Here is a 14,821-nt window from a genome sequence, read left to right on the forward strand (position 1 = left end):
ATATGTACACCAGGCACGGTTTAGTCTAACCAGTGCACCTCTACTTCATGAATAAGAAGGCAAAGGTTCAGTGAGCCTGGGTGAATGCCACCCAAGGCCAGAGGTCTCATTAATGGTGAAAAGAAGATCCTAACCCAAGTGTTGTTTATTTTTAAATCTAAAATTCAGTGTTTTTGTCATTGTACTACATTGCATTCTGAAAGAAAAAGAATTCCAGAATATTGGTAGAAGCTTAGTACCTTCTCATTATGCATTCTAAAGTTCTGTCTGGTCATATCAGTACTTCAGAATAATCAGCCTAGGTATTGGCATAACCACAGAATTGTAATTCCCTTAAATCATGAGCTAGAAACGGAAATGGCTTCCTCAGACCAGTAGGTAGCTGAAGTAGCTGGTGTGGTGGGTGGGAAGAATGGAGTCTACGGGAACCTAGAGAAAGCACACGCATTCAGACCCACTCTGATTCAACATTTCTTGAACGCGTGTGCCCCCGCCCCCGATCTACGTCTGCCCCTGGATTTGGCCCTCCAGCTGCCACTCAGCAAGGCCCAAGTTGTATAACATAGACTTAAAAACTTTTCTATATCCTTTAATGTGTTTGGTCACAAAGGCTTTTAGAACTAAAGAGGATATTAGGTGTCAGCTTCTCTAACCCGTTATTTTACTGAAAGAGAAACAAAGCAGAGTCAGTGACTTGCTCAAGGCAATAAGGCTAGTGTGTCAAACCAGCTGTGCCTAGAACCATCTTTATAAACTCCTAGTCCTGTGTCCTTTCTGCTTCACCTTCAAACATTTTCTAAATGAATGTTCAAATTTATAAATAAAAAGCAATGAGAAAGTCAGGTTTGTCATGTAACATCACATTTTGCAGATAACTTCTCAGGAATCAATCAATAATTTTTATTTCAATTAATAATTTTTATTTAATTTTTATATGTATAATTTTATACATATATTATCATGTGTCCATGCTAATTGACATGAGGCATATGAAAACATATCAGCATCTTTGTTCATTCCTGTCCTCCCTCGTTGGGAGAGTCAGAACTAATACTGGAGAACAACCAGATGCTGCAATCTTCAGTATTGACCTAAGTACAATAAAAGTTCAGAAAAAGAGACATTATTGGGGACTTGACCCTCTCAACTCCCCATATTCCAACAATTATCTTTAGCAGCATATTTAAATGAACCTTCTGTCATAGTCATAAAAGTATTGTGATACTTTGTAGAGGATGCCAATACTCAGATATATATATCTGAGATATATATATATATATATATATATATATATATATATATATATATATAAAATTAGAATCTCTGCTATTCATTCTTCATGTTCATTTTTTGTCCATTGATAGCTTAAACATCTCTTTAGCCTCAATGTTAAATTTTATGGCAAGTACTGAAATAGATAGCAAGCATGCCAACTAAAGATGTGTTAAGATGGAGAGAGATATTTCTATCCACTGATTGAAGTGTTACAAGAAATACCAGTTTAAAAAACAAACAAACTGTGGTACTCTATGTCTTTTGCTTTCTGTTTAGTTTTCACCAGTGTGTAAGTTCTGGTCTTATGCTCCATGACGCCGCAGCGCGCCTTACCCTGGGAGTTGTACCCTGCTAAGGGATTCCTCCCCTGGGCCCGTTCTGCCACTTGGATGGCATGCCTAGCAGATCGGGCACTTCCACCTTTTTCTTTCTGTCCACCTCAGATGCTCGGTCGTACTGCTGCCCCTTCAGAACTCTCCCTTTTTGGGCACTTTGAAATTAATCCCAGTCTGAGGGTTGGCAAAGATTCTCGGTAAAGAATTAGATAGTAAATAACTGTGGCTTTGTGGGCTATATGGTCTCTGCCGCATCTCTCTCTGCTTTTGTAGGAGGGAAAGCAGCCAGAGACAATAGGTAAACATGTGGACGTGGCCGTGTTCCAGTGAAATTTTATTTACAGAAAATGGGTGAAGGATGGGCTGACTTCGGCCCTGGCCCCAGTGGTTTGCCAGCCCCGCTCTAGTCTGTTAGAACCACCACAGGGAATGCGTACTCCAGGGGCTGAACGAGATGCTATCTGATTGTGCAGGAAGAAGCTCCTGTTCACATTTTCCTTTTTTTTTCAAATTTTATGCTTTTAATTTTTTTAATTGAGTTTACTGGGATAACATTAGTTAATAAAATTATATAGATTTCACATGCGCGATTGTATAACACATCATCTGTATATTATATTATGTGTTCATCACCCCAAATTAAATCTCATTCCATCACCATTTATCCCCCTACACCCTCTTCTATGCACCCCCCAAACCCCGTTTCCCTCTGGCAATTAACATACTGCTGTCTGTGTCTATGAGTTTTCTCTTATATCTTCTAATGTTGTGTCTTTTTTAGTTTATAATGTTTTATGCATGATATATTAATAAAGTAGACTGTAAATACAATTTATAGACAAATGACTATACATATATGGGAACACCTGCCCCCCCATTTTTTGCAATGGTAGTAGTGTGCAAAAAAGGGTTGGAAAATTAGAGACTCCTACTATAACTTTTCACATCTTCACGAAGACCATGCATTTGAAAATACACCTCTCTTACGCTCACGGTTGAGAAGGGCATTCTAATTATGGAGGGCAGCGAGCTCAGAGCTGTGAAATAGGGTACGGGTGCTAGAGAATGTTAGGATCCTGTGAAATTCCCTCTCCTATATTCTCACATTTTGGTCGGAACTGCCACAGCTACTCAACCGTTGACCGTTAGTCTAATTTGACCTGGAACAGATGTTATTCTCTAATTCTGTTTATGGCTTAGACCATGTATTTTATAGCTTTTGTTAACCCCACAGCCTCTGACAGAAAGTTGGATATACAAAGAGCAAAATGCTCATAACTAAATAAAATGTCAACAAAACACAATTGATTGGAGGTCATTATCATGACTTTAGAGACCACCGTAGAGGCCTTGGGCCTGTTGTTTAAAACAATACTGGCTGCCTTTTGGGGGGAGTTGTGATAGTTATGAAGTTTTGCAGGTATTTTGTGATCCATTTCTCCCACCTCCTCCCCCCATGTGCTTCTAAACATACCAGTGGGAAGTGTTCATTTTAGCTTTAATATGAATTACAATTAATTTAATTTGAGGACTTTTTCTTGCGGTCATGAGGCTGTCTGATACAATTTCAGTTCTTTGGGGCTACAGTAAATCCAAAGTCAATATCCCATACAGGTAGCTAATATAGGTAACAAAATTAAGTCCAAACCTTTTTAATAGTATGGCATTATTGCTTCTTAGTAGCCTACTTTTATCCTTTATGATAAAGAAGTTGCATGTTTTGAGGGTTTTCTTTTGTTGTTAGGCATGTAATTATATATGCAAGAGCAAGTTGCAAATACAGAATAAAATATAATAAATCGAGGCAGTGTTGCATTTTCAGTGTGGCCTTGTCAAGCTAGAGTGTAGGCTGAGTTGGAAACACAGTGTGGACCATGCGAACATTCTATCTCGATCAGCTTTTCTTGTGCCGCTGGCCCATTTTGCATAAGTCAGCACTGCCTCTTGACACCCTCCTTCAGGATACGCCTGGGTGGCCGGGGAAATATTTCAGGCAAAAGCAGGCCCTTTGACTTTCAGTAGTGCTAGCAACATGTCAGCATTATTCGTCAGTATTTGTTTCGATGTTAAGCACTAGATTAACAAATTAATCCCTTACTTTCTAACAGTTAATTGTAATCTTCCTGATAGATGTGTTGTAAGCATAAATTCTTTCTTTCTCCCAGGGGAAAAAATAGTGTCAGTAGAAAATAATTCTATATATTAAAAACTTATTCGGAGCATGACTACACTATTTCACTATTTGAGTTTCCATCTGTATTTGCTTATTTTGTTTCCTTGTCATGCTTACCAGTGGCTCTTAGTTTCTATTTGTGGTGAAACATACCAGACACTTCGCGTTGAAGAGGCATCTTGTGCAGTTGGAAAGACAAGGAGAGGAAAAGGAGAAATCTTCACTTAGGGCTTAATTTGTGCCAAGTGCTTATTCTCTTGTGTGAAACTTCCCCCCTCTTGTTTTTTTTTTGTACCTTAACATGTTTATCATTATTTATTCATTTAATTTTTTGGTTGACTATTGGATAGTTTATGTTCAGAAAAAAATTACATATAGTATTTGGATGGTCTACTCTCAAAATGCTCAATTACCTTGAAAAGACACATTGGAGCCCTGGCTGGTGTAGCTCAGTGGATTGAGCATGGGCTGCAAACCAGGAATCCCAGCTTTGATTCCCAGTCAGGGCACATGCCTGGGTTGCAGGCCAGGTCCCCAGCAACCGCACATGGATGTTTTTCTCTCTCTCTCTCTCTCTTTCTCCCTCCCTTCCCTCTCTAAAAATAAATAAATAAAATCTTAAAAAAAAAGAAAAGACACATTGGGAGGGAAAAATGAGTTTCTCTAGGTTCCCTCAGGTGATGTCCTTAGTGGATACAGGAGTCCGGATGGATTTATGTTTTGTATTAGTGAGAAGCGAAAGAGACCATAGAAGTATGAAAGTGTAAAGTAAGGGAGGTATCAGTGAGAGTACACAGTCAGAAACAGAAAGTATGTTGTGTCAGTGCTTTATAAAAATTGATGGTGAAATGCCTGTTGTTATCCACAGACCCCAGTCGATATATTGTCGCCTATGATCAGTCTTGATGCCTTTATATTTGTAGCAGATACATGCCATTCTATCTTTGTAAATAGGTTGACTTTAACACATTAAACGGAAACATGTGTCAAGATATATACATAGACATCCACTCAATATTTATACTGGATTAGATCAGGTGACTGGAGGAGGCTTTTGGGTTTGTTATGTTAGAGCATATGGGCAAGTTGTAGGCTTGAAGAGACGTATGGTGTTTTCAGTTTCATTCTAATTATAGAATCTTATCTACATCAGTAAAAGTTTATATTTAACTTTATAGGAACTGTATGCAGCGAGCACAATAACAGTATGAACCCATGTGTCTGTAAAACATAAATTAGATTTTGATAAAAAGTAAATTGATTCTTGATAAAGTTCTGAATGTTAATGGGACGAAAATTCCCAGCTGACTCTACCCATTTTCTGTTCTTGCAGTAACTTTTTCAGTGATATAGGCTGACTTTTTTTGGCACCCACATATAGCAAATAACTGTGAAACATTTCAAACCTCCAAGTGACACTAAAACTGTGAAGTATGAAATGGAAGTGCCAGAGCGTGTGAGACGCATTGCATAGCACTGCTCTGTAATTCAGTGTGTGCATGCACGGGAAATGACAACGCCATTGCAAGATGCAACATGATGAATGCTACGAAAAGTCATAAACAACACAATCTTCATTTGCAAATACTCCCTAATGCCTCAGAGTTATCGCCTTCTATGTTTAGCAACCCTGCCCAGTAACTGTGCCCTTCTCACCCCGTGAAATCTGCTGTGAGAAATAAAATGATAAATGAATATCCTCTGTGCCATGTTAAGGTTACTAAATGGTTATGATAAAGGGCTCTGGTAGTTCAGGATTCCCCATGAATGCTTTCACCCCTTCCCCCAATACATAAGTATAATTAGTTTGACATTAGTTTGTATTGATATCTGTCACCTACTTCCGATTACTGCTCCCTTCCTAGGTTTCCTCAGATAATGTTCTAGCTCAGGTCAACTGAGTCCTTTGAGTCCCCAAAATCTGACTCAGGGCCTCAGTTAATGTGTCCGTGTGTGTATACTTGCTTCTGAGACTCAGAATCTCCCTACATCTCACTTTTGGGAAGCATGGTCAGAGGGATTAGGGATGATTACCAAATGTCCTTGATTCCCTGGAAAACACAAATGGGAAGGAAGGAAGAATTCCTCTAGGGTCCTTCAGGTGTATACAGGAGTCCTGCCAGGTCAAGTGAATGTTGATGCATTTATAATTTGTCTTAATGAAGAACAAAAAAGACGATAAAAATGTTCATGACAACAGCAACAGTTCCCTATTTCCTGAGTGCTTAGAAACAGCACTTTATATGTAGTTAGTTTATGACTTATTTAACACATTGCAATATGATTTACAAGGCTCAGAACGATCATTCCCCAGTTTTAAGAATGGGTGAACCAAAGCTCGCAGAGGCCAAGTGGCTTACCGAAGGCCAGAGTGGAGCAGCGAACTCCGGCTGCTGACCCAAACTCACTCGCTGCTCACCTGAATTGTATCACATTCTCTAGTGTGATGCATTTCCTAAAGGAATGAGTTTTTAGTGAGCTGTTTTTGAAACCCCTAGTCCCAAGAGTTATTGCAACAGAATGGTTAGTTTTAGAGGGTGTAGTAGATACCCAGCTGTGAGCCGAAGGAGAATAGTGCTCAGGTGTTAACTGAGGCCATAACCAGCGGTACGTCTTCCTTCCAAGGGCTGAGGGAGCATGGGAACAACAGGTGTAGCAGTGTGGTGACTGGACGGAGGTAGACTTAAGGAGCTGCTGCAAAAGCAATGAGTTTGAGACATCAGGAGTTACCCAAAGAAGAGGCTGAGAACTCAAAACTGCTTAAGTTTGGAAAGCAGCTTTAAGGAGCAAAATTAGTTGCTGGACCAAATAAGACTCAAACATCTGGAAGTCAGCTCTTTACTCACCTCCATGGGGGTCATCTGTGAAGGAAAGGAGTATGTAAGCCCTGCTTATGTTAAATTTTATGTATTTGCAAATCTATATAACTATGTATCTATGCATCCATCCATCCACCCATACATACATACATCCACCCATCCACCCATCCATCCATCCATAGACATCTATCTATTCTGACAAGAAGCATGAGGTTTCTGGGTCAGAGACTGACTTTTAATTACTCACATGGCATCTTACTTCAGTTTTCCCCATGATTCAATTCCCCGTGGGGCCATTCAACAATGGCAGATGTTACCCACATGTACAGAGGTGTTAGTACAACAGAGAGGGAGTCTGAAATTATGAATCTTGGAGCTTATTTAGGACATCTGACACATTTTCCTGTTCCTCCTCCAGAGGTGAGGTGGGCGGAGAGAGTTGGGGAGGAAGAAAAAGAAGGAGGAGGAGGAGATGGGAATGAGGAAGAGGATGCTCCAACAAATGCTCCAGGAATGTAAGCAGACCCCTTCTGGGAAGAGGAGGTGAAATGAAGGCCCCTACGTCTATTACTCTTTGGGACTAAATCTCTCATGAGGTCTCTCTCTTTAACTTCTATGGCTGGTTTGCCATTCAAACATCCTTAACTGATGTGCTAAAATTAGTTGCTCAGAAAGCCCCGACTGTGTAGAAATGTGAAAATATTCATGGAGAATTATTTGCTAGGACCTGTTTTTAATTTTGTTTAAGGGAAAAATTAAGATCGGCTGACTAGGGATGTACACCAGTATTTTACACCAGTATTTTTCCATTAGGTGGATCAAGGCCCAGTGAACCCACGCAAAGGCTCAGGTGTGCAGGAGTAACTGAGACGTAACCACATCTTCTGAGTTTTGATTTAGTTTGTTATCCAGCATTATTCCGGCAAATTTTGTGATATTCCTGAATATAGAGAGAAGTGGGCAAATTTTTGATATATTTTAGTGATAGATAATGAGTTTCTGGTTTGAATGGGTGGCTAATAATGATGTCATTTAGTGACACGAGAAAGAAAATAAAGAACAGTTTTCGGAGGAGAAAAATTAGGAGTTCCATTAAACATATTTGAGATACTTATTAACATGCATGTTCACATGTAAGACAACTGTACATGAGTCTGAAATTTTGAGTGCAGCTGTGGGCTGGAGAATAAAACTTTAGTGTAGATATAATTTATCCAAGGAACTGAGTGAAATCTCCCAAAGAACAAGGGATGTTGATGTAAACAGAAGGGCTTAAGGTAGAAGCCTAAGGCACGCCATTCTTTAGGAGTCAGCCAAGGAGACTGGGTAGCCTGCTTTTTATAGGAGGAAGTGCAGGAGGAAGTGTTGTCACATAGTGCCTTCTCAGGAGAGTCGCCATTGTCACTGAGCATTGCTGAAGGCGCAACAAAAAGCAGAGAGTGGGCATGACTCTGTGAAAGTCACTGTGTCCTTGATAAGAGCAAGGACTGCACGAGCTGGACTGGGAGAGGATGGAAGAGTAGATGGGGCGAGGAGGCGCGAACTGTCTGCAGATGGCCAGTTTCAACATTTTGCTATAAAGTGAAGAGAAACTGAGTAGTAGCAAGGGAACTTTTTTTTTTTTTTTGCTTTGCTGTGAAGAGTTAGGTATGATGGTGACTGCATTACGCGGTCATTAAAAAGTTAAAACCTTTTACTTGAACGTGGTCCTTCTTTTCCCACTCCACTTGACATGTGTTTCAGATCTTTGCCACTCTCTGGGAGACCCTTACCCAAGGTCTGTCACCTTCTCTCAGTACCTGACCTCACCTCCTACTTCATGGAGAAAATAAAGCTGTCCTCGATGACCTTACTGGGAACTTATCAAAAGCCACATGATCTACTTTCCTCTTTTGGAAGAAAATGCCTCTTTTCTCTAGATCATGGCTCAATTTTATTCCAACCCTTCCCTTCTCTGCCAGGAACCTATCTCACTTGCTGCATGTTATTTGCTCCCCGCCCCGTACATTTTCAGCTTCTCCCTTTTTATACTATATAAGAATTCTAAGGGCTTTCCATCTTAAAACATACTCATACCAAAACATTTTGTTCTCAAACATATGTCCCGATGGTGACCATTTCATCTCTCTTCTTCCCTTTAAACCACACCTCTTGAAAAGAGAGAATGCATTTTTTACCTCCAAACACTTTATTCCTTCAAACCAGTGAAATTTCGCCTTCATCCCCATCTTCCCATTATGTTTTCCAGCAATAATCTCTCAATTAGAAAAGCTAAAGGGTACCTTTCATTCCTTGTCTTAAATTTGAGACAGTGGAAATAAATTTTCATAGCACTACAATTGAAATTACTCCATTATTTGTGTAATTATGTTGTCATTTGGTTAATTTTATTTCCCAGAGTACAGCCTTCACAACCCCCAGGTTATTTCTCATATGCCTGGTGCCTAGCAGACTCCCATCACATTACAGGCATTCAGTAAATGTTTGTTGAATAAGTGATTGAATAAATGGATGATGGATAAAAATGCAATCCTTGTCCTGAAGAGACCACGAAAGAGTTCACAGTCTAGTGAGGAATTGGCATCCCATATTAACACATATGTGCTGGAAATTCCAACCTAGAAAATCATGCGACATCCACCCAGCCCACACTAGAATGTGAAATGTCAGTAAATTGCAATCTGTCATTCTCGACTAATTAATCTGTCTATAAATTTGAAATACTAAGTTTTAATTTTGCTATAACTACTTCATATGAAATTAAGTGCAATTTAAGTAGCAGGTTTAAAAAAGGGGGAAAGGCGAGAAAAGTATTTTATAATCCCTTCAGTATACAAAACCTACAAATCTCATTTTTGACGGTAAAGGGACTGGATTTAGTCCATGTGAGGCACTTTTGTGGTATTATTAAGTATCTGTGTACAAGAGAACTTGAAGCTCATTAGGCCCAACAATTTTTATGGTATAAAATCCCCCCTATAATGTTCTCCAGAAAGTTCTTATCAAATCTCTGCCAAAAGACACCTATAACAGGGAATACACTCCATTTTATGATATCCATTTTCTGAATTATTAAAACTCTAAATTCTACTTAGTGTAATATTCTCTAGGTCCTAAGTGAAATAAGTCAGACAGAGAAAGACAAATACCATATGGCTTCATGTACGTGTGGAATCTATAAAAACAAAACAAACAAAACAAAACAAAAACAGGCTGATAGAAAAGGAGAGAGAACTGGGGGTCGCCACAGGGGACGGGGGAGGGGACGGGTGAAAAAGGCGAAGGTGAATGTGGTCAATAGTATTGAGATAAGTTTGTACAGTGGCAGATGGTTATTAGTGCAATGATCACATTGTAAAGTATATGACTGTCAAATCGCTATGTTGTACATTGGAAACTAATATAATATTATATGCCAACTATATTTTAAAAACCCTCTAAATTCTAGAAAACTAGTCCCTATAACTTAACTTGGTCCAGTTTAACTATTGTATTTAAGATTGGCTGCCTTTAACCTCCTGAGTTTGAGCTTTATTTTTTTTTTTGAAAGGAGAACATAAAAGGATTTGTTAGGATGGTTGAGGCAGAGATGGGGGTCAGTTGAAGGAGGAATGGCAAACTTCTAGTAAGTCATGATATTAGCAATTTTGTGTAGCTGAATAAGAAGAGTTAAATATTTTATTTGTTGATTTGTATAAAAATGCTTGATGAATGTATTAGATATTATGATGAGTATTGTGAATTATTTCAATGTTTAGACCAAAGAGTGTGTCCTGAGTTGAGTCTAGAAATGTGCTTGGCTAACAAAATGGGAGAAAGTATTGAAGGCATTTCTTCATTCCACACATTTTTATAGAGCACCTGAAAATCCACAATGGAAGAAGAGAAGAAGAACAACAAAAGATTTAGGACAGAGCCCAGCTTCTGTGGCTGGCAGTTTCTGCACATATCTGGTGGCCAATGACCTTCCATTTTCATTGCATGAGCAACGCACAGAATTAACAGTCATGCAACATGCAAGGTGGGGAGTCAGTGCAGAGACTCCTCACACTTGAGTGTCTCCCAAAGGGGATGGCATCAATGAAAGGCTAAACCAGGAAAATAAAAAGTCCTGCTTTGTAAGAAGGAAATAGCAAAGAAATTTGAATGTCTTAGCTTTGGCTCCGAGAGAAGTTTCCACATATAATTTATTGAATCAGAATCGATATTATACTGGAATCTCAAAAATCCCTAAGTGAGAAATTTGTTTAATGTTATTACGAGTTGAAACTTTTCTCAACTGCCTGGAGGAAAAATAAATTATTTCTTGAGGAATGGATCTTAATCCCAGCTTGCAAATAATTTCCATTCCTATGAAATATGAGTTTACAATTTTAAAATATCAGAAAGAAATTGGCCACTGGGAGTGAGAGACCTAGCCCTTCAGCTTCCCTAAAATGAAATTAGGTTTACAAAGACCATAGACATTAGAATTTTCTGATATAGAATAGAAATAAGTATGTTTAATATGTTTAAAAAGTAAAGTATAAAAATGAGCTAGAGACTATAAAAATGTTCGGGAAGATTTGATGAAGAACCAAAGGAACTTCTAGAAATAAATATATAATAATTTAAATAAGACATTTAGTAAGTTTTAAATATGAATTTAATGAAGCTGAAGATAGAAATATCAAACTAGAGAAGGCATCTTAAGAAATTTATAAAATAAGCACAAAGACAGGGAAAATATCAAAGTTTAAGAGCTCTGGAGAGCATACTGAGAATTTTTAACATGCATCTGGACAGAATTTTCTGATTAGGAAATACGAGAGAATAGAGAGCAAGGCAATTTTAATTAAAATATAGATTTATTGATTTTGGGGAGAGAGAGAAGGGAGAGAGAAACATTGATATAAGAGAAACATTAATCCGTTGCCTTCAGCATGGGCCCCAGTTGAGAACTAAATGCATAACCTAGGAATATACCCTGACTGAGAATTGAACCGGCAACCTTTTGGTCTACTGGACAGTGCTCCAACGAACTGAGCCTCACCAGCCAGGAAAAGCAAGGTAATTTTAGAAGAGACAGTGACCACTGCCTCTTAGAGACCTGCAGATCTGGAACAGAGAAAGGACAAAGTGAGCCTGGAACCGTTATTGTGGCAGAAAGGAAGGCGTGCTCAAAAGCTGATGGAGATATGACAAAATGGCACAGGGGTGACTGGCTGGTTTTAGCAGCATGATCATCAGAAAGAACAAAGTTGGAAGTAGGTTATAACACACTGAGTAAAACAGGAATTCATGTGCTATATCCTACATCTCCCCTCTGTAGGAGTTAGCGTCACTATTTTCACTAAGTAGATATTTCTTAAGTAAAGAAACAAACAAATATGTATATTGGGTGTCACTGTGATTAAGGATGCAGGCTCCAAGGCCTGGGTTTGAATATTGACTCTATCTACTGGCTAGTTATATAACTCGGGAAAGTCAACTTCTATTTTTTTTTTTTTTGCTCAAGTGTCCTCATCTGTAAAATGGAGATAAAACTAGTACCTAATTGATGGGGTGGTTATGAGAAATAAAATAGGATAATCTATATATAGCAATTAACACACTTAGCTTGTAGCAAATATTTTCAAATGTCTCTGTTTTTAAGACTCAAACTTATGCATTCTTTCTGTAATTCACCTGAATATATTTCTCAATTTATCATGTGTCTTTACATAAAGTGTGTCTTTTGAGCACTACAGTTACCCTTCAAAGTAAGCAAGGCAGAAATTGCCTGCTTTCCCTAATGAGGTACCTGAGGCTCCATGAGTCTGGGGGCAACAGAACAGAGTGATGAAGGGTGAACCTACAGTCAGAAGGATACAGGTTCATTTCTTGGCTCTGCACTTTTTGACTTACAATATCGTGGGTAATCTGCTTTCTTTGTGTATGAAAGGGAGTAGCCACAGAACTGTACCAAACAAACAAAGAGCCTTGAGGCATAAGTGTAGCATAATGCATAGGGAATGCTAACTAATACCCCTGGTATTTTACAGCATCAACAAATGTTAACATTCCGTTCTTCGTTTCTCAAAAATTTCAATATTCTATGTTACAAGTTTTCAATGTAATTTGCATAATCTGGTCAACTGTGCTTTTCTGTCTGTTAGTGTTGAGACACCCCTAGTTTGTAAATAATTCTAAAACAGAGGGTTTTGTCCCATTTTTAATATATCTTTGATAGATCTGAGCTAGTAGCTAGAAGGTACTTAGTGTATGACAATATTTTGTTGTAATGTTTCAAACTATATGTTAGTCCCATTGCCAGTACAAATTAAAAAGCAATGGGTATTTTAAAAATATTTGTGTGATTTTCACTTTGACTCTAAGAACTAGTTTTTTATTTTTTTAAGCAGAAACTTTGCCTTTTCTGGACTTCAGTCTTCCGATCAAATGGATGAGGCTTCTTGGAGCCCTCAGTGTTCCTATGTATATTAACTAATGATTGCCAAATTATTTTAAAATAGCAGGCTCGCCTGTAAACACTGAGCCTTCTGATGATTGCGAGGATAATAACGCTGATATGTGTAAACGAGGCCATTCGTATCCATTGGGATGTGCTGTGCTGTTGCCGACATTTCTCGGGGAGCTCTCTCCTCCTTGATCGATGTAGTTCATTTACTCCATACTTTCAGTGCTAAATTTTAGTAATTGCAAAACATCTGAGGAGCATGGGGTGAAAAAAACACACTCAAATGTGTTTTTAGAGTGCCTCTGTGTTAGTAATTTTTTTGAAAAATATTGTAGTACCTGTTATTAAAAAATCTGTGATTTGCAATTTAATTTGAAAAATGCCCTTATAACGTGAAAACTAATAGTATACAATTAAAGCTTTTTTTTTTAAATTCCAGAACAAGTGAAGCTGTGTAAAATAGTGACTAATATTGAATCAGTGGGTAAGAAAATGGAGAAGGAAAAGCAGCGGTATCATGGGAAGTCCAGGTAATGTGTGCTAGGCTGATCTATAGGAAATTACTTTCCTTCCATTCTGCCAGTATTTCATGACTGATTCTTTTGGTTCTCAAGTCTATTAACACCCCATGCATGAGGCTAATTTATCCTTCTGCTTGAGTCCCTCAGAGCAATATCAATTATCAAAATTTTAGTTTTCAGTTCAATTAACTTTTGAACTGGAGGATGTGCGAGTAGTTAAGCAAACCATCTGGGTTTTATAGTGCATAAGCGCCAATCCAATTTGTGGCTTTCTTGAGAAAAATGCCATATTTTATGATAATATTACATAAGTTTGGGATTTTAGTAACTCATCTGCAGCAATTATGGAGCAGAGTTAAGTTATAATTTTTCTTTTTTAATTTAATAATTCAAAGTTACTCTCTTTCTAACAGAAGGTGAGGCCAACCTTACAAAGCACAGTTAGGAGGCAGGCATTTTGAGCATTCCACTTTCTGAAGGTGGGGGGAGATGGGTCAGTTACTTTGCCGAATTATTCCACTAAATGCCATCATCCTCTTCGAGATGATTTTATAATTCGGTGTATGATCGTCGGCCCTAAAGCTACAGGCAGACCCTCTCAAAGCCCTGTGGCACATTTTGTAAGAATACATATACTTGTGGAATATAAATACTACCCTGTTAAAGTGTTGTTTATTTCAGACCCTCATTTTACATCGATTCCTTATTATGGTCATAAATTTGAGGTAATTGGCACAATTATAAATAAGGGAAATTTGAGAAAATGTTGCCATGGCTACACAGAATGTCATTGATCTTCCAATATTTGCTCTACAAAAATGTGCTTAACACCAGAAGATTCTTGCTCAGAAGTATCCATCTTCTTGGCTTAAGTATAATAACATACTCAAGTTTGGAAGAGTGGAATATATGTAGAGCTTTAATACTGAGGGTCTGGTTTTTTCCATGATAAGATATTAATTGTGAAAAAAAAAGAAATGATTGTATTGGGAAGTTACTGGTTTATAAAAGTTTCCTTTCTGCCTTTACTTATTTTAACCCAAGGTCCAGATTGATTTAGCAGAGTGGTAGCTGTTAAAAGAGTAGTTAATACAGCAATTTAACCAAATAGTTTAGAATTTCAAATGAGATTTTAATAACTAGAAACATTAACTAATTTGAAAACCTGCAGTTTTCAGTATATTTAGATCGGGCCAGTAATCCAAGGAAGAATAATAATGACTTAGGGACAAGAAGACATGTATTACTTATTAATAATC

At 38.1% G+C, this 14,821-nt stretch overlaps 1 protein-coding gene across 1 annotated transcript in view; it reads left to right on the forward strand.

Annotated features, from left to right (window-relative positions):
* Positions 1-14,821, forward strand: part of IQCM (IQ motif containing M) — a 258,218-nt gene that overhangs the window by 44,163 nt on the left and 199,234 nt on the right. Inside the window, exon 5 of the mRNA XM_045831415.1 lies at positions 13,481-13,571. Coding sequence (XP_045687371.1) covers positions 13,481-13,571 — 91 coding nt within the window. The remainder of the gene's footprint in view (positions 1-13,480; positions 13,572-14,821) is intronic.

The sequence above is a fragment of the Phyllostomus hastatus genome, unplaced genomic scaffold (assembly GCF_019186645.2).
Source record: "Phyllostomus hastatus isolate PE091 unplaced genomic scaffold, TTU_PhHast_1.1 phas_contig_159, whole genome shotgun sequence".
Classification (NCBI taxonomy): Eukaryota; Metazoa; Chordata; class Mammalia; order Chiroptera; family Phyllostomidae; genus Phyllostomus; species Phyllostomus hastatus.